The sequence below is a fragment of the Barbus barbus genome (assembly GCF_936440315.1).
Source record: "Barbus barbus genome assembly, chromosome: 4".
NCBI classification, from domain to species: Eukaryota; Metazoa; Chordata; class Actinopteri; order Cypriniformes; family Cyprinidae; genus Barbus; species Barbus barbus.
The window spans coordinates 27,012,127-27,033,693 of record NC_136732.1 but is presented as its reverse complement, the minus strand read 5'-3'; the positions used below and the strand labels follow the sequence as shown (position 1 = coordinate 27,033,693).

The window sequence follows — 21,567 nt, the reverse complement described above, 5'->3', positions numbered from 1 at the left end:
GTTAATTATGTAATTTGCGTGATACAACTTTACCTGACTAATAATATTTTGTTATATTTGACTTATTATGATCTCTTCTGAAGTCATTATATCTAGGAGATTAGAGTGCAGTCTGGTGTTTCCACAAATCTGCATCCAGGATAGATCATACTGAAGTACCAATGAGTGGACCATGGGGGACATCATTAGGGACCTTCTGATTTCTGACTGTCACTGGCTTAACAAGTTACAGTTTTCATGATTATAAAAAACGTACACTTTTTGTTATGTGCCAGCAGGGTGCAGCCTGCTTGAAGGTATTATAATCACCCTGTATCCTCTGAGTAAGTACAGAACTGGCGAGTTTGTGCCGTGCGTTCACTGTTGGCCGAGTGAATTGCTAAGTGATATCAGGTCCTTAATGAACGAATAATTGAAAGTATGGGATTTCCAGAATAATAAAATATCTAAATTAATAAACAATCTGTATTTGTGATCAGTTTGTAATAAGAAATATTGCCTAAATTTAAAGATCACTTGAAATTGGAATCAGATTGAACACGGAGCTAGACTAAAATTGAAACTAAATCCTGATAAATTCAGAGGCGCAAGTAAAAGATCGAACACGCATTAAACCTTCAACCATGCCGCTGGACGTGGTAGTACTGTAAGAATTACAGTACAAGTATAAGAAACTTTTTTAACATGGTGTGTTAAGTTTAAACCAAAAAGATTCAGATCCAGAATTTGATCCAGAGTTCAAGTGTCTATTCAGACTTCTATTCAGATAAGCTGATTTGCATATTAAAATCAGAGAACTAATGATATAACATATCTGACCATAACATATTGACCAGATTAAGGCTTTTGTGGTTAATGTTTGATATATATAAGGAGACTTATTTACAGATATAGATTAGTTCTGTATTATTAGAGATAAATGTAATTTTAGTGCATTGGATTACTTTTAATTTGATCTTCTTTAATGGATTTCAATATAACTGTTTTTCATTGTAATATGAAATTCAAATATGAATATCATCAAATATAAAGTTACAGAAAATTATGTATTCTCAGTACACTTTTGAAATAAGAACCTGTAAAGTGTTTAGAACCACTAAAAAATTTAAGTGATGGATCCATCATACATCAATAGCCATCTATTGGTTTATTGTTTAAGCAGTCAGCTGACATCTCTTACAGACCTCCTGGACTCACATCACACAGACAGAATAAGCACTTCAGTTCACTGACTGACACAGATCTGATGCTGAAACCCTCAATGCTGCTCAAACAGTGCTGAAAACTTTGATCTCTCCTCTGAGACAACAGCAAAACAGGGTCCAAACAAACACGATCAAAACGCACCTTTATTGACTAACAGACTTTCTAACCTATGGGACGAAAGCAAATATTGAAAATATAATGGATTTTACTGACTTTCTACAGAAACAGTTTCCGATTGTAGTTCCTGTTTCACCAATTATTATGTGTGTTGTTTTTCATCAAATGATTTTCAGCTGTGAATGAGGAACATCAGTAAATATCAGTTTATCAAAATATGATAAATACTGTAATGCCAATATGATTATGTTTTTGTACAGGGAGGCTGTTGGTGTCTGTCACTGTGTGCGTTTGGCACAATAATACACAGCTGTGTCTTCAGCGCGCATATTCTTTCCTTGCAGTATTATTGTGTTACTGGAAGTGTCTCTGGTGATACTGAACTTGCTTTTCAGTGAATCCTTGTAGTCTAGGCTTCCACCAGAATAGATCACTCCAATCCACTCCAGAGCTTTTCCTGCAGGCTGACGAATCCAGGCTGTAGTAGAGCTTGTAACTGAATAGGAGACTTTACAGATGATAGTGAGAGTGGCATCAGGACGGACAGTCAGAGACTCAGGCTGAGTGAGTTCATATGAATCAATACCTGTATCAAATCAGATAATACCAATTAATAAGAGATTGCGACATTTAAAAACTGTTAAGCTTTTTAGCAACAAAATGATGTATCACAGAGAAAGTAGACTAAACTTACAGGATATGACTGACAGAAGCAAGACTAAAGATGAAGAGATCATGGTTTGTTTCACAGAACAGTTTAATGAACTGAAGCGATTCTTCTCTCTCTCTAGTGATCAGATGAATGTATAAACTGACTCATGCCTGCTGTTTAAATATGCAACAGGAGATTTACATAATCACACAGAGGTAATAATCAAATCTACTTGCTCAAACAACAAAAATATTGAGATTACGAGGCATCAGTCTTTCCTTTTTAAACAGGATTTTCTGTTTTAAATTCTTTGATATCAAAGTGTTAGCAATATATTTAACTGCTTCAAATGTAGCAAGAAACATAAAAAGCCAATTTACATAAATTGCTACAATATCTCTGATCTGCTGAATTTGACATTACATGAAAGCAAAGAATGTCCTCTATTAAATTATCAGCAGTTCTTCATCACGGATGAACTATGAACAATATTTACTACGTGATTGCACAGAGCAAAAAATGACTGGTAATCTATGTCATAACTTTAATTCTGAACCACCTTGACTATAGGTTACAACAACAAAGTAAGGTCTGCAGGTAACTGCTTAAACGTTGGTCTGTACATCACTGATGTTACAAACTTGTGCAATATAAAACAATAAATAAATAATGGCAATCATTTGAAATGAGGTGAGCGTCATATTTGTTCATCATTCCTAGAGTATGAATGGAGGACTTTTCATTCAAGATGTTTTTGACCAGAACTGCTTGTGTTTTGTGTCACTGTGACTCTCTGGCGCAGTAATACACAGCTGTGTGCTCAGTCTGCATATTCTGTCCTTGAAGAGTCACTGTGTTGCTGGCAGAGATGGGCACAAATGCATCAAAATGTATTTAAAATAAAAATACAAAACACTGTGTGGAAACATGTATTTATGAAATGCATTTATGTTAAGTTTTGTGAAGGAAGGCCACTAGTAGGAAGCCTTTGAGTGTTTATGAAGCATGACAGCATAACAGTGACTGTAAAATATGTATTTTAGGTATGGAAATGAGTTTTGATATTTGGGACTACTTTGTGCTGCTTTTCACTGGCTATTGGGCTAGTTTTGTCACCTGACAACCCAGAATTAGAATTGTAGTATACATTTTCCAACTGATCTAAGTTATTTTTATATTTATATTTATAATTATAATTATATTTATATTTATTTAAAGCAATAGCAGGCAAATAAGCTAATCACCAGCTGCTGTTATGTCTATTAATCCAAGAACAAAAGAAAAAAGAGGAAATCAATAACTTTTATAGCTTTAAGGGGTTCATCTATATTTAATTTAGAATTGAGTGTTTGGTAAGTATATTCATTTTCTGTATATTTCTGGTGAAGGGCACAGGTAGCTAAATATGTCATTTATTATAATGGGTTCATGAACTTCATGTGAAGATTGTCTTAAGTTCACTTAAATTAGAAGTTAATTCTAATAAATATTAAAATCGATAGCTCTCAATTATATTGTAATGCTGAATGGCTATAGTCACTGGTTAAATATTAAGGGGGAAAAAATATTTTATAGAGACATCAGTAGTATTGATAACAGTGATGCTGGCCTTCAATCATAAAAAAAAAGAAATATAAAAAATATACTGTCTTTATGTTGTTTGTACATTGTACATTTGAAGATTGAATGTGAAATTATTGCAATATAAAAGTATATTTTAAAACTTTAATGTTAGGATTAATCGCGACTAATCGCGATTAATTTTAGAAAAATTTGTGATTAATTCGTTTTTTTTTTTTTTTATCGATTGACAGCACTAATTTAAATACAAATACTGTATTTTGTATTTTGAAAATTCACAAAATAAATTTTAAATTGGCCTTCCAGTGAAGTAGCACTATTAAGGCCTATTTACACCAAGAACCATAATTATTAAGATAACTATATTAGTGTATTCTAAGTAATGCAGTTGTGTCATCTGTCACTTTAAATGCTCAAGCTCTTTAAAGCAGAAATGATTTTGATTGGCTGTCAGTGTTTTATCATTCAACATTTATGGTTTTAGTTGTGGTGTGCTATCTGCTATTCACTTAGATTTAGGATGTAGGCCTACTCACACAGGAGATCTGATCCGTGCTTGAGCGCGATTGACTCCCAAAGTCCAGTTCATTTCACAAGTGTGACTGCTCTGTATCGTGTCCAGTGCGGTTCGTGCCCTGGCCCTCTAGAAGAGGTGGCTCATGTGCGGTACACATGTAGTGTGATCTCTAACCATGTCGCATCTCTAACCATCTCTTACTGCGCCTATATTAAAACTTTTCATATCATTTGTGCTGTCATTGATAGAAAAAAAAAACTGTTTACTTATAGTAGTATTTGTAACAGTATAGAAAGACTACAAAGTAACCACAGTTTATCATAGCGCATGTCTGCTTTGGTGGTGCATCTATGGAGCAAATCTCGCTGCAGCCCACAAGATCCAGGGGGCGTGGTTGGATCCACATCTAGGGGGTAGAGATAGATTTAGGTCAGGGCTGTCCAAACTCGGTCCTGGAGGGCCGGTGTCCTGCAGAGTTTAGCTCCAACCCTAATCAAACGTGTTGGGTCTATAGGTGTATGCATGTGTTACGGGATTAGGTGATTGACTGTGATCAGCGAGTAGTATCTTCTATTTAAAGGCCGATTGGCTGTTACCTGGGATGCCTCACGTCCGTTTCCCCCCTTTGTTTTGCCTGTAAAGCATGCTATGTTTTAATAGGCGGTAATTTGGAAATTGTTGGGGTGTGCATAACTTGAAATCATTTTTGTTAATCGTAGTGCAGCTTCCCAGATAGCAAGCAGACGTCGATTTGTCGTTGTAACGGTCAGTATCGGTCGTCAATCAAATTTCGATTCGGTACATCAGAACGTTATTACGTCGAAAATAAAACATCCATTCAACGTCGAAATCACGTTCAAGTATCAACCGAGACAGCCGACTCATCTGATCGAAATCATAAGGTCTGATAACAGGTTGAAAATTGGTTAGAGGAATCGGAGATCTGAGGTTGAATGAAAACTAATCCCGTATTTTCTAATAATATTAGCAAGGGGCAACATGTATATTGAAAATAGCAGAGGACCTAGGACAGATCCTTTTGGTACTCCATACTTTACTGGTGATAATTGAGATGATTCCCCGTTTAAATAAACAAAGTGGTAGCGATCTGACAAGTAGGATCTAAACCATCTTAAAGCCTGCCCTTGAATACCCGTATAGTTTTGTAATCTGTAAATATGTTTTGTAAATTTGCCTGATAGTTGCCCCTTATTCTTTTCACTGGAGCATTTGAACATCAGGACTCTCAGTGACTCACAGCTGTTAATCTGGGCAGCCATAAAAGGGCGAAACACTGTAACTATACCAACACTGAGAAAAAAATGTTTAGTTAAAACTGTCTGCAACCTTTTAAGTTGTGGCCAAAAAATGAACTATGTAAGGAAGGAGATTTGCATCAGTATTTTTTAGCGAACAAATTAAATTCAAATGACAACTAGGCTATACAAAATGAAATTTCTCTAACATAAAATGACAACACTGAAGTCTTTGCTTTTTGTAAATGAGCTTCTGTTTTGTCTTCTTTACACCTATTTTTAAAAAAATTAAAGATGAACAATCTAATTATAAAAAAAAGTCTTGCAGGAAAAATGTACAGATCCCAAAGCAGCACTAGAAATATGTTATTTCTCACATTAATTTATTTTGATGAATTCATCGACTTTTTTCCTTCTTAGATGAAATGTATTGAACATATTGCATTGATCAAAGCTGATCATTTTCAGACATTTCACGAAAGAAAAAAAATGTTTTTACAAACATGCAAACACAATAATGACACATATCTGACACAATAATGCCACTCCTCCAGTTTCTCTTACTCCAAATTAAGGGATGCTACATAGTAAAACATTTTAAAAAATAAAATCATCTGATTTTTAGAGATAATTATTTTTTATAATTATTTTATATTATTTATATAATATTATACCCTTAATCCATTACACAAGCCAGCTTATTTTAATAGTAATTATTAAGCTTTTATTTAAATAGCTTTAAACATGACTACATATGAGCTTAGATTTTTAAGTGTTTTTATACCTATAAATATTATCAACTCTATAAGTTAACTTTGCAACCCTGAGTTTGTTCAGCCACCATCATGATACAGGCCCCTGGTCAAGAACTGGCCTGGCCTGGTTAAGACTGCTAGACAAGAGCGCCCCCTCTTGGATATAGAACAGTACATCTGGAGCATAAGTGAAGTCAACAGTAAAGGTGGTGGTTTTTGTATTGCTTTGACACTGAACTCATTCACTGTGACTCTCTAGCGCAGTAATACACAGCAGTGTCTTCAGTCTTGAGGCTGTTCATCTGTAGGTACAGTTGACTGCTGGAATCATCTCTGGACACTGTGAACCTGCCCTGGACTGACTGGGAATAGTACTTCTGAGAACTGGATGTGCCAATAGTTGCAACCCATTCCAGTCCTTTACCGGGTGCCTGTCTCACCACAGCTGGCCAGGAGCTGCTGAATGTAAATCCAGAGGCAGTACAGACCAAACGAAAAGATTCACCTGGTCTTTTTACCTCATCTTGAGACTGAGTGAAGGTCTGACAATGAATATCTGTGGAAGAGAGAGAAATATATAAACTGAAAAGTCAGAAAAAGCATAACTATGTGCTTGCTAAAAGCATTTATACAGTAATATATTATTATTATTGTTATTATTATTATTTAGAAAATAACAAACCATTTAAAAATAGTAGTATCAGGACTGAATTAATTATTGTTGCCATTGCTATTGATGCTCTTCAACAAAAACCACATACAGTCAGTGAACAGAAACACTCGGTGGCACAACAGCTTATGAGAGATAAACATCATGTTTTTGCATGAACTCCTCCTCCAGCCTGTCAATTCTTCTTTGTACCTATGTGTATGAAAAAGAGATATTTGTACATAAATAAATTAATATGTAATATTACATTTGTGAAAATAAATTTGAATATGTGACATTTATGAGAACATATTTCATAAATGGTAAATGACAATTTAATATTTATTAAGCATTTTCAGCTTGATGAAAAGTGTGGATGGGTTAATAAATCCATATGTTTTAATGGAGAATACTGTATACTGACCTGAAAATCATTTTCTCTGATAATATTACAATCAGAGCATTATGTGTGACAATCATGTGTTTTTGTTTTTTCACCACAGCACTGATGCCAAATTCATCAATGTTCACTCAGGCACTGAATCGTTTGCAGCAGTTTCTCACACTGAAATAGTAATGGGATATTTTATGACAAATAAAACAATAAGAGTACTGAATTTAGGTGGATATTTACCTAAAATCTACAGTAGGAAACAAAACTTGCAGACATCTTTTTTTGATTATCAGCAACGAAGCAGCTCTTTATTAAGTGTGCAGCTTGTAAATGACTCTGCACTTCAGGTAATGACTATTTAGGTCCTTTTTTTTTATTTATCCCAAACTGTATCAAAAAAGGGGGGGGGGGGGGCTGGTGGGTGCTGATGAAAGGCTAAAAATGCCCCTGGTATTACATATCTCTGATTCATGTGTTCAGGTTTTTGTACAGAGTTGTGGCTTGTTTAGTGACTGTGACTCTGTTGCACAGTAATACACAGCTGAGTCCTCGGCCTGAAAATTCTTTCCCTGTAGAAACACTGTGTTTTTGGATGTGTCCTGGGTGAAACTGATCTTGTTTTTCACAGAGTCTTTAATGTTAGTCTCATCATCACTACAAAGATATCCGAGCCATTCCAGTGCTTTTCCAGTAGGTTGACGGATCCAGTGAATGCAATAGCTTGATTCTGAAATCCTGCAGGAGATGGAGAATGATTCTTGAGGTTTCACAACCTTAGATGGAGGTTGAGTGAGCTCAACACAGAAAACACCACCTGAAATAACAATAAAATAATGTGTTATTAGTAATTTTGTCTCAGTTCTGAAGCTTATTTCAATGCTTTATAGTTTAAATAAAGCATGAGTGAAGCTCACAGGATGCAGCTGCTGCCAGCAGTAGTAGAGCTGATGAGAAGATCATGATTAAAAATGATCTGAATTTCTCCTTCTGACCCCCAAACACACTTCACTTTAGTACATGGAGCAGATGGAGAATTTGCATAAAGTCATTTTGTTGTTCAAGATGTAAAAATGCATTTTTCCATTTCATCTTTATTTTATTTAATATCTGGAACAATTGCTTTCTAGAGAAAAGGGACAATGTATGTCTAGGCACAAAAAAAGATGAAGAAAATGAGAGGACCTGTCATTTTTCTTTAAGGTGTAAAAAATGTTCTTAATATAAAGATAAACCTTTGATGTTTTGATATGAAGGACTATTTAGAGATTCTTATTGGTCGTTCAAGATGCATGCAGGTTTTTATTTTGAGGCCTAATTTTTGTTTTTTGGAAAAATATTTTTGATCATTATAAACACTTTTATTTCAATTTGTAGCATAAAATTGAGAAACCTCTTTATACATCTATTGAATAATCTAGGTCTTATAATTTTATGTTTATCAACACAAAATTACATAATGAAAGATTAAAAAAATATAGTGCCAAAATAAATGTATAGGGTAGAGTGCGGGGAAACGCCTCCCTTGAGGATTGTGTAATTTTTTTTCAGTGAAACAAAAGTTAAATGTGTTCTGAAAAGTTATCATAATTTTAGTGAAAATGACATCAATTATAAACCAAGTATGAAAAATGTCCAGAGTTTTCATGTTATTACATTTTTAACAAAAATGTAATTTGTGCCAAGGGGGCATTTTACCCCACCTATGGGGCAGAAACAAAATAAATACACTTAAACAGAATCTAAAGCTGACTGTAGTAAATTTAATTTAATCTAACTAATTTAGCAAATGTCATGTAAAAATAATATTACTTTTTGTAGCTATAGAAGAAAACACATTGCCATTTTGCAGTAACTGATACTCACTGGGTGCTGTAGATAAAATCAATAGCAATAATATAAAGTACATGATTCTGTCTGTCTGAACTCTCTCGGGTGGGACCTGTGACTCTCTCCACCTCAGGACTTAAAGAGCTCATGATTACGTCCATAAGTGCCTATTTATATAAGGAAGGTGATTTACATCAATACTTTTTTAGTGAACAAGTTAAATTCAAATGATAACCCTAAAATGAAAATGTCCCTAAATTAAAAGGATCACATTGAATTCTTTGCTTTTTGTAAATGAGCAATTAAATATCTTCTATTATCTTCTATCTCCCATTAAATATCTTCTGTTTGTTTCCTCTTGACGCCTATTTTACTAAAAATTAAAGATGAAAAATCTAATTGTCTTTATTCTTTACAGTGAGTGCATAAACAATTTACAGATCCCAAAAAGAAACTACAGAATTGTTATTTCTCACAGACTAAAACAGCTGCTGTTGAACCTATAACTGTTTTAGTGTGTTAATAGAGACGATACTCCTACTGATGATTATTTCATGTGAGAAACTTCCATTCATTCTGTATTACTGTTGTAATTTTATTGTTCTAAATCATTTAACATTATTTGTTCCATGTTTTTGTGCGTACCGGCCCACTTCAAGTACTGCTCGCAGTAATTTATTTTGATGTACTCGTGGACTTTTTCCCTACTTCAGTGAATTGACTTAAATTAAATGTATACTGTGGAACATTGCATTTATCTAAGATGTTTTTATTTACAGATATTTAACAAAAAAATCAAGACACAAATAAAAATAATTAATTTTTACAAACATGCAAACACTAAAATATAATTTTTGATGAAGTTACTCTAATGCTCATTTGTGTTTCTTCATAATTTCAAAATTGAACTGTCTATTTCTCTGTGAAGAAAACACATTCGGTGAGCAAGTCCGTTTGTAACGTCAATAAAGACTGCTTGGCAAGAGCGCCTCCTCTTGGATATAGAACAGTACATCTGGAGCATAAGTGAAGTCAACAGTAAAGGTGGTGGTTTTTGTATTGCTTTGACACTGAACTCATTCACTGTGACTCTCTAGCGCAGTAATACACAGCAGTGTCTTCAGTCTTGAGGCTGTTCATCTGTAGGTACAGTTGACTGCTAGAATCATCTCTGGACACTGTGAACCTGCCCTGGACTGACTGGGAATAGTACTTCTGAGAACTGGATGTGCCAATAGTTGCAACCCATTCCAGTCCTTTACCGGGTGCCTGTCTCACTACACCTGCCCAGTAGCCGCTGAATGTAAATCCAGAGGCAGTACAGACCAGACGAAAAGATTAACCTGGTCTTTTTACCTCATCTTGAGACTGAGTGAAGGTCTGACAATGAATACCTGTGGAAGAGAGAGAAATATATAAACTGAAAAGTCAGGAAAAAAAATGTAATTTTAGATCATTATTATTTAAAAATTAACAAACCATATAAAAATAGCAATATCAGGACTGAATTAATTATTGTCATTGCTGATGAAGCTCTTCTACAAGAACCACATGAAACACAAACACACTTCAATGGCACAATGTAACTTATGAGAGAAACATCACATTATGTTTTGCATGAACTCCTCCTCCAGCCTGTCAATTCTTGTTTCTACTTATGAGTATGAAAAACAGAAATGTATAAATTAATTACACACTAAAATGTTAAATTTGGAGATTGGTGAATAGCATAAATTGACTAGATAAAGTAAAAAAAATAATAATTTGTAATCGATGAGAACATTAATTTTTAGTGACTATTTAATATTTTAAAAGTATTTTTGGCTAGATGAAAAGTCTGGATGGATGGATGGATGGATGTGTGATGAGGGATGGTAGCATGCAGGGGCATCTCTAGACCCTTTTTTGCCACGAGCCCTAGTTACTGATAAATCCTTATGTGTTAATGGACATTACAATATTCAAGCCTGAGAATTTTTTTTGTTTCTTTGTTTTTGTCTGTTAATATTACAGTCAGAGTGTTATGTGTGACAATCATGTTTTTTCTTTCACCTGTCTAGAATTAGTTCTGGCAGCAGTACTGGTCATTATTGTGTGCGGTAAAGACTATTGATATGAGGGCTGGTGTTGGGTGCTGATGAAAGGCTAGAAATGCCCCTGGTATTACATATCTCTGATTCATGTGTTCAGTGTTTTTATTTATTTTTTACAGAGTTGTGACTTGTTTAGTCACTGTGACTGTCTTGCTCAGTAATACACAGCTGTGTCCTCAGTCTGATAATTATTTCCCTGTAGAAACACTGTGGTTTTGGATGTGTCCTGGATGAAATTGATCTTGTTTTTCACAGAGTCTTTAATGTTATTGCTACCACCATTGCACATATATCCAAGCCTTTCCAGGTCGTTTCCAGTGGGTTGACAGATACAGTTAATGCAATAGCTTGATACTGAGATCCTGCAGGAGAATGATTCTTGAGGCTTCACAACCATAGATGGAGGTTGAGTGAGCTAAACACAGAAAACACCACCTGAAAATAACAATGAAAGAATGTGTTATTATTAATTATGTCACAAAACTTCTGATAACAGTTGTAGGGGAATTACAGTTAAGACCCAAAGACCAGGTACGTTGAAAGAAGACCAGGAGTCAGATATGTGATTAATTAAAGAAAATTTACTGAAGAAAAGAGTTTCATCAGCAGAAGTCAGCTTTAACACTCGCACGGAGTTCATAGCCCGCTCTGCTTTACAATTCATAAACACCAGCAATTATACCCTAACAGAGGTTGCTATTGCATCAATACAAAAGTCAGCAAAATTCTGATTGATTCTAAAACCAAGATAAACTTAGACAATTTCCACATATGGATGTAAACACTTCAAGCATATCTCCAAATGATTATTGTAGGCGTCAGCGATCAGGAAGACACATATACAGGATCGGGATGGTGGCAGTGATGACTCCCTTCAGACAGTCTTCTCACTTAACACACACATATACACACAGAGCCCTTATCTGCATCTCAAGGTTTTCTAGCTTCTAGCGAGCGTCTTATCAGTATGGTTGGTTACACACATGCAGCCATCAATTTGGAGAGTAGAAACACTGGATAGAACAAGATTCTTTAATATCTGTTATTCAAACATCTAAATGCCACAGTTCTCTCCGTCACTCGTAGCTCACGTAGATGGGAGGTCATCCTGACTCCCTAGCATGACCTTGTGACCCTGAGGAAATAATAGACTCTGGCATGTGTTCACATATTTCACTCTTACTACTCCTAAGAAGACTACATATACACACTTCAATCGACATGAATATAGATGGCTCTACTACTTAAGTCAATCATCAAACAATCTAGGAGGTTAAATACTGATCAATAACTTGAGTAATAATCAAACAAGACATAATGCAATCATTTTAATAGGAAATAATGTTATGGTATGATTAATATCACTCTGGAGGATATGGCAGATCAATCTTCACTCATCCACTCCTTCACAGTTAAGCTTATTTCATTGCTTTAGTTTAAATGAAGTATCAGTGAAGCTCAGAAGATGCAGCTGCTGCCAGCATTAGTAGAGCTGATGAGAAGATCAAGATTTAACGTCCACATAGCTTTATTAGTCCTATCCACAAAGCAGATACTCCTCTTTTGTACTAAGAGCAAGTAAACATTTTGCATCCAGCTCTTCGGTTGTCCAAGATGCAAGGTGCAGTATGTTATTAATTTGTTACAGTATATGCAATAATTGCTGTGTAAACATCTGTGACCATGTAAAAAAAATGAGGAAAATACCTTACGGAACTTTAATTTTGCTAACATCTAAACTTGTATGTCAGGTGTCTGTTAAAAGTATTGGTAAAATAAATCTATTGTAGCCAAAACAATTATTTAAAGAACTACAGTAGATACAGGCCTGGCAGACAAGTTTCAAAAGTAATGTATGAAGTATAAGGTATGAAGTACTTTCTTCAGACTTCATACATTCTACATTTCTAATATTCACGTAGGCACTGAATATTTGCAACACTTCCTTGGTTTGTTTTTCCAGTAGTCCTGGTTATAATTTAGCCTGTTGGTCATGCTGCAAGTTTGTAGATAAAGTACAGTCCTCTTTACCTGTCTCCTGATTTCCTAAGATGTCCAGTGTAAGTGAAATAAAGAAACTTTCACACAAAAAAAAATGCCATGATCAAAGCTGATAATTTGCCGATATTAAAAAATAAAGAGAGAAAAATACAGAAACACATACTTTTTACCAACACAAGAACACATTTTATGATGAAGGTATATTTGTGTTTCTTCAGGCTTAAAAAAAAATGGACAGTCTAATTCTCTGTCAAGAAAACAAACATTCAGTGAGTGAATCAGTTTGAAACAGTGAACTAAGACTGCTTGGCAAGATCGCCCCCTCTTGGATATAGAACAGTACATCTGGAGCATAAGTGAAGTCAACAGTAAAGGTGGTGGTTTTTGTATTGCTTTGACACTGAACTCATTCACTGTGACTCTCTAGCGCAGTAATACACAGCAGTGTCTTCAGTCTTGAGGCTGTTCATCTGTAGGTACAGTTGACTGCTGGAATCATCTCTGGACACTGTGAACCTGCCCTGGACTGACTGGGAATAGTAGATTGGAGAACTAGATGTGCCAATAGTTGCAACCCATTCCAGTCCTTTACCGGGTGCCTGTCTCACTACACCTGCCCAGTAGCTGCTGAATGAATATCCAGAGGCGGTACAGACCAGACGAAAAGATTCACCTGGTCTTTTTACTTCATCTTGAGACTGAGTGAAGGTCTGACAATGAATATCTGTGGAAGAGAGAGAAATGTAATAAACTGAGAAGTCAGCAAAATGTAAAACTATAAAGATGTAAAACCAATAGTGAGCTTGCTAAAATGTATGCAATGATATATCATTAATATTATTTAAGAATGAGTTACAGACCATGTAAAAATAGTAATAACAGGAGTAAATTGATAATAGTTGTCATTGCTGATTTATGCTCTTCTACAAGAACCACAGTCAGTGAACAGGCTTATGGCACAATGAAACTTATAGGAATTATACATAACAGTTTGCATGAACTCCTCCTCCAATCTGTCATTTCTTTTTTCTACCTTTGCACAGAAAAAAATGGATAGAAAAACATATTGGGCCTTAATAAAGTAAACACAAATGTATTTATGCGTAAATGATAAATGATCATGGTTTCTGATAAATGGATGGGGTGTGGGATGGTAGTATGTATATCTGATTCATGTGTTCAGGTTTTTGTAGAGAGCTGTGGCTTGTTTGGTCACTGTGACTCTCTTGCAAAGTAATACAATAATTTTTCAGTCTGAAAATTATTTCCCTGTAGAAACACTGTTATCGGTTGTGTCCTGAGTGAACTGATCTTGTTTTTTATTATTTCTTCTTTTTTTATGAGTCTTTAATGTTATTTCATCACTACAAATATATCCGAGCCATTCCAGTGCTTTTCCAGTAGGTTGACGGATCCAGTGAATGCAATAGCTTGATACTGAAATCCTGCAGGACATGGAGGATGATTCTCGAGGCTTCACAAACATAGATGGAAGCTAACTGAACTCAATACAGAAAACACCACCTGATAATATCAATGAAAGAATGGGTTATTATTAGTTATGTCTCAAAACTTCTGGTAACAGTTCTGAGGCTTATTTCATTGCTTTATAGTTTAAATAAAGCATCAGTGAAGCTCACAGGATGCAGCTGCTGCCAGCAGTAGTAGAGCTGATGAGAAGATCATGATTTGGTGCTGAAGTGAATGTCATTTTATTTCTCTTACTGACCCTCAGACTCCAGTTTTATACAAAGGGACGATTAAATTTACAAACAGACAAGCAACAAATCTTTTCTAATTAAACTGATTTTATTTCATCATGTTTGTCATTAGATTTGAGAAAACATTTCTACTCCCTTAAAATGTTTTCTTTTTTCTGCTGGCACAGAAAATCTGACTAGATAGTAACTGGTTAGTTGGCCCCTACAAATAATAATTCAGCATGTTTTTGTTTTTAATTTGTAGTCTTTGAATTTGATTATTCAACTTTCCTGACACACAAAAAAGTTGGGCCCTTCATAAAGAGTCTATACAGATTTATTTTTTAAAGTGGTCATGAACTGAGGAATCACTGTTTATGGCTTCTGTTATCTTTAGTCATGTCATGCCAGTTGCGTATGGTGTAGACACGGAGTAAAATTAAGAAAGAGCTCCAAATCGTGTCAGTGAAACACTGTTTGTTTGCTTTACTGTGGATAAATTTCACAGTTCGACGCAGGCATTTCAGAAAGACTGAAAGATCTTGCAGTGCCTTTTTTCTCTCTCTCTCTCTCTCTCTCTTGCTAAAGAGCATCAGAGTGCTATATTAGTCTATGGGGAGTGAATATTTTTATATAGGCTATTTTTATACAACAGCTATTTGGGTTGTATAAAAAAATCTATTAAAAAATAGAGTTCAACAGTGATGGGACTTCATGTTTGTATCACTCATCTTGTAAGTGACATTTTCAGTCTTTATGAGTAAGTCACTGAATCGTTTATTTGATTGATTCGTTCAAGTCACTGAGGGAAGAAACAACCAACTGTCTATTTGAATGAGTCAAATGTTCAAGCTGAAAACACTGATTCATTCAGAAACATATCTCCATTGTGTGTTGCTCAGAGACGCGGGGATTTCAACTCAACTACTTCGGTTGGTTGTACAAAAACAGAAGTAACTGGCCATTGAAGTGTAAGTAACCTAACAGTGTGTTTACTGAACTGTTGTTCACTCTCGCAATAGTGCTGTTAATCTGAATATCAGCACGTCATTTTGCAGCAAATAATTATCCAGCTTGCTCATGAGGTATTGCTTAAATTAATCACATTATTTGAGTAATAATTTATCATTTTTATCATTCCATTCCATTTATCATTTATCATCAATCATTTATTTAAATAATAATTTACAAACACAGTGTGCATGCATTCATCAGATGTCCTTCAGGCAGAAAAATAAATAAATAAAATAGAGCTGTTTGCAGATTGTTGTATTTTTTTATTTATTTTTTCATTATTAGGCAGATATATTGGTTCCCTCAGTGGAAAACACACCACAGAAATAGGTCAGTTTGTGGAATAAACCTTACGTTTCATTGCTTAATTTAAACATCTAATCTAACCTTGTGTATGCAATCATATATAACTACCAGCCCTTCTTTTGTATGGCTTTGTGGCTGCAGTTAATAACAGGACAGCAAGCTTTTATCACGCAATGAAAGAAGTTCACACAGTTTTCACACCTCAAAGGGTGAGTTAATGGAAACTGACAGCACACATTTAGGACAATATAAGAGAACAGAAACATGCAGAACAGAAGCACACAACAGAAGCAGCAGCTTATGAATGACTCCTTGCTGATTCATTGTTGTGAACATGATGGAACATCAACACATATATGAGATTCCCTTTCAGGATTCTGCCAGGGAAACTGTGGCAGTTAAAATGAACAATTTCTCAGAGTCAGATAATGGAGGGGTTTCACCTGAAGTTGTCTTTGTGAGGGTAACATTTAAAGGAAAAGACTACATGTGCTGCTCTGTGTTTAACATCATGTTTTGCAACTGCTTGTTTCTTGGTTTTGTTGCATTGATATGTTCATTAAAGGTAAGTGAGATAACCACGTTTCTTTCTAGATCAACATGTTAGTCTCTACTCAGATTTACTGAGTTTTACCAAGTTTTCCTCTATTGTTTTAAAGGCCAGAAGCAAGATGAATGACAGAGACATGGTGAAGGCTCAGAAGTACAGTTGATGTGCACAGTGGCCGTGATTGTGACCGGTGCGGCTCTAACTGTGTTCCTAGGCTTCTATTGTGGTGGAGTCTTTAATAATGGTGTTATCTTACATAATTTACCTGGGGTTTCCTCAGCAAGTTCCTCTGACACGTCTTTTTCCTCTTTTGAACTGTCTTTTGACATTTAAAGGCAAAAATCAAAACCACAAAATTATTATGATCAAAGTAGACACAACTCTTATCCATCTGGAAGCAACATTAATAGAAGCCCTCAGAGACCCTCATACAGTGGAGGAAGATGGAAAGGGTGAAGACATAAATACTGTACAAGTGATACTGTGAGGTGAAAATTATCATCTCAGTTTAATTGAAATGTCATAATAATGTCATAAGTTTAGTTTGATTTGTAGAATTTGGATTAGAAACCTTTTCTAAAATTAGATTAGAGTCATCGGGTTCACATAATTTGCTTCTGAAATCACTTGCTGAGAAGACATAAGGATATAGCAATTTCTTGATTGTATTGTCTTCTATTTATGTTTGAATGAGCATGTTATTAATTTTAATAAAATGTATTTTAGTGGTTTCTATATGCTTTGTAGTTACAGAATTCAAATAAGTCTTATGAAACTATACATGCATATTCACTTATTTGTTTAGAGGCAATAATGAAACGCAGGTGTTTCCTGAGGGTCACACATCAGTAAATTATGTCTCTTTTCTTAAAGACACTCCCTTGTCTCCATATATGTCTGTTGCTTCAATCTAATTTTGAATGTTTTATTAGTCTTGCTAATAAATTACTTTGGTAAGACATAGAATAAGAATGGATCAACAAATAAACAATTCAATCATGACCTTATCAGCAATTATATCTATTCTGTTGTATCCATTGTATCTATTATGTGGTATCCATTTTTTTGACTGAAATATATTACAGCAACCAAAGACTTCAAAGATGCCTTTTGTCTGAGGCTGTTTCACCCAATGCCTAATTGTACAAGACCTGACACTTGACATTGTTTTTTTTTGTTTTTTTTTCTGAAAACCTTTCTGCCTTTTTGTCATAGGTCTGAGGTCTTATGAAATGTGCCAAGAATACGCTTGTATTCATTTTATTGAACATTAAATATAACTGTAACTGGATCAGAAATACTGAAGATTTTAGCACAAAGCTGTTTATTTGTGTGCCGAGTGTTAGTGTGGTTTTTGAACAAGGCAGTAACTGCTCTGTGTCACTGTGACTCTCTGGCGCAGTAATACACAGCTGTATCCTCAGTCTGCATATTCTGTCCTTGAAGAGTCACTGTGTTGCTGGAAGACTCTCTGGTAACTTGAAATCTACTTTTCAGTTTATCACTGTAATATGTGTTATCGCTACCACACATTCCTTATGGGGAAGTCGTGGCCTAATAATGGTTAGAGAGTCTGACTCGTAATCCAAAGGTTTCGGGTTCGAGTCTCGGGCCGGCAGGGATTGTAGGTGGGGGGAGTGAATGTCCAGCGCTCTCTCCACCCTCAATACCACGACTGAGGTGCCCTTGAGCAAGGCACTGAACCCCCAACTGCTGCCCGGGCGCCGCAACATAAATGTCTGCGTGTGTTCACGGTGTGTGTGTGCACGTTGGATGGGTTAAATGCAAAGCTCAAATTCTGAGTATGGGTCACCATACTTGGCAGTATGTCACTTCACTTCCAACCCATTCCAGAGCTTTTCCTGCAGGCTGCCGAATGAAGTGAGTGCAGTAGCTGCTGTCAGTCACTGAATATCCAGAGATTTTACAGGACAGTGTCAAAACCTGACCAGGACTTAAGACCATAGAATCAGTCTGGGTCAGTTCAACACAGTGGACACCTGAGGGGAAAAACATACTGTAACCATGTGCAAGAAAATTTTTACTTTTAAGAGTTTCTATAGAGACTTTTGAGAAACAGCTGCCAGCAGCAGCAACAACCAGAGAGACGAGGAGATCATGGTTTGAGATGTGTGAGAACAAGCTGCTTCTTTTCATATTAATACTCAAATAACAAGGAGTAGGAGGAGGAATATTTGCATAATTCATTACATCCAATTATTATCATGATGCTTAAGCAATATTTTGTTATGAACTGCAAAATTTGATTGTTCAGTTTTTATTAGTTTCTTTATTTTTGGTGCAAATTATATTTGTTAATTAAATTACGCATTTACTTCGATTTATTAGGCTTGCCTTGTTTGTTTTTGTTTTACCAGCGGAATTAATGTCTATAATTTTTTTATATGCTTCAAACTATTTCTGTGCATCTGTATAAGTCAGAATGAGGAAAATCATCAAAAACACTTTTAATTTGTAATACGATGATGTTGTTTTTGTACGAGGAGGCTGTTGGCATCTGTTACTGTGTGTCTCTGGCACAATAATACACAGCTGTGTCTTCAGCTCGCATATTCTTTCCTTGCAGTGTTATTGTGTTACTGGACGTGTCTCTGGTGATACTGAACTTGCTTTTCAGGGAATCCTTGTAGTCTAAGCCTCCACTATTCCAGATCACTCCAATCCACTCCAGAGCTTTTCCTGCAGGCTGACGAATCCAGGCTGTAGCATAGCTTGTAACTGAATAGGAGACTTTACAGTTGATAGTGAGAGTGGCATCAGGACGGACAGTCAGAGACTCAGGCTGAGTGAGTTCATATGAATCAATACCTGTATTAAATCAAATAATGCCTGTTAATAAGAGAGCATGAAGTTTAAAAACTGTTAACAAGCTTTTTAGCAACAAAATGATGTATCACACAGAAAATAGACTAAACTTACAGGATATCACTGCCAGAAGCAACACTAAAGATGAAGAGATCATGGTTTGTTTCACAGCACAGTTTAATGAACTGAAGCGATTCTTCACTTTCTCTAGTGATCAGATGAATGTATAAACTGACTCATGCCTGCTGTTTAAATATGCAACAAAAGATTTGCATAATCATACAGAGCTACTAATCAAATCTACATGCAACAAACAACAAGGATATTTGGATTACATGAAAAAGAATCACACTTTCTTTTTAAATTTATTGAGGGCAAAATCCAGTTGAACTGCATTCTTACATTTTTTTGGTTTTCTTATGTTATTATCATTTTCATGTATAAGGACATTAACATCAACATTACCAACACAGTGATTTTTCTCCTACGAGAGTTAAACACCAGAAAAGACAAATATATGTAACTTTTTTTTCTTATTTTCTTTACACTACAGATAAATACATTTCATGTTATTACACATTAAATATAAAGCTGTTATTTACAACATTATTTATATTTACATTATTGGCATTTCACCTATACCAACAACAGCTGTAATTATGTAAGCACTGGTTCTGTGGGACCTACACAAGTATTTCTTAAAAATGTTAGCAATATGTTTCATTACTTCAAATGTAGCAAGAAAAAAACATGTTAATTCCTATAATATCTCAGATCTGCTAAAATGGGCATTACATGAAGGCAGAGAGTGTCCTCATTTGTAATATCAGCAGTTTTTATCAAAGATGAATAACTTTACTACTTAAAAAATTACTGGTAATCTAAAATGTGATAACTTCTAATGAAGTTTCTAATTGAATTCAAAAATATGATCTAATCTGATTAAACCTTGTTGACTGTATTAGGTTACACCAATATTAGGTCTGAAGGTAATTTCCTAGACATTTGTTGTGCTGTAAAACACTAATGCTACAAACTGGCTATATAAAACATGAATAAATAATGACATTCAGAGAAAAAAAATAAAAATCCTTTGAAATGGGGTAAAAGTCATTTTTGTATTTCTATATAATATGTAGGGAGGATATTCTGTTGCTTGTTTATTCAAGGTGTTTTTGACCAGAACTGCTTGTGTTTTGTATCACTGTATGCTCTCTCTGGCGCAGTAATACACAGCTGTATCCTCAGTCTGCATATTCTGTCCTCGCAGAGTCACCGTGTTGCTGGAAATGTCTCTTGTAATTTGAAATCTACTTTTCAGTTAATCATTGTAACATGTGTTACCGCTACCACATATCTCTCCAACCCATTCCAGAGCTTTTCCTGCAGGCTGCCGAATGAAGTGAGTGCAGTAGCTGCTGTCAGTCACTGAATATCCAGAGATTTTACAGGACAGTGTCAAAACCTGACCAGGACTTAAGACCATAGAATCAGTCTGGGTCAGTTCAACACAGTGGACACCTGAGGGGACATATATGGCTAAATATTTATGGATATGGCAACATTATGTATAACCAAGAGTATTGAGAGAGATCATGGTTTGAGACGTGCGAGAACAAGCTGCTTATTTTCATTCTAAATAAAGGGGACGAAGAGGAATATTTGCATACAGTTTTGCATATGTCAGTATGTACAAATGTTCAATGTTTTATACATCTGCAAGGTTGTGTCAATTTCTTAAGAAGGCTTCTTTGACTGTTAATAACTGTCAGTGAACAAATCCAACTGTCATCAAAGCTGGTGACCTCATACAATCAAACAACAATAATTTTGAGATTACATAGCATTATACTGTGAACTTTATTTTAGATAAATATTTGCTTTAATGATGAAAAAGTAATTACAGTTTTGCTTCAGAAGAGAAATAAAGAGGTTCATTAACTACACTGGAAAAAAATGTCACTGTTAAATTACAGTAAACTACTGGCAGCTAGATTCACCAGCATAATGCTGTAATTTCACAGTGTACCTACTGTAATCTGCAACAACAGTTTATTACTGTAAAAAAATATATTACAGTACCATGCCGTAGAAAATATAAGCTTTACAGTATAATACTGTCA

The 21,567-nt window shown here is 35.2% G+C and overlaps 1 protein-coding gene across 3 annotated transcripts in view; it reads right to left on the bottom strand.

The window, feature by feature from the left end:
* LOC306868774 (uncharacterized protein) overlaps positions 1-21,567 on the bottom strand; it is a 280,152-nt gene that overhangs the window by 217,305 nt on the left and 41,280 nt on the right. The window contains exons 1-2 of one of the 3 annotated variants that reach the window (XM_079415131.1): positions 6,767-6,864; positions 6,331-6,640 (exon numbers count right to left, since the gene is read on the bottom strand). The exons of the other annotated variants lie outside the window; for them this stretch is intronic. Coding sequence (XP_079271257.1) covers positions 6,331-6,640; positions 6,767-6,812 — 356 coding nt within the window. The 5' untranslated portion in view covers positions 6,813-6,864. Of the gene's footprint in view, positions 1-6,330; positions 6,641-6,766; positions 6,865-21,567 lie in introns of those variants that run through there. 3 annotated transcript variants of the gene reach the window in all.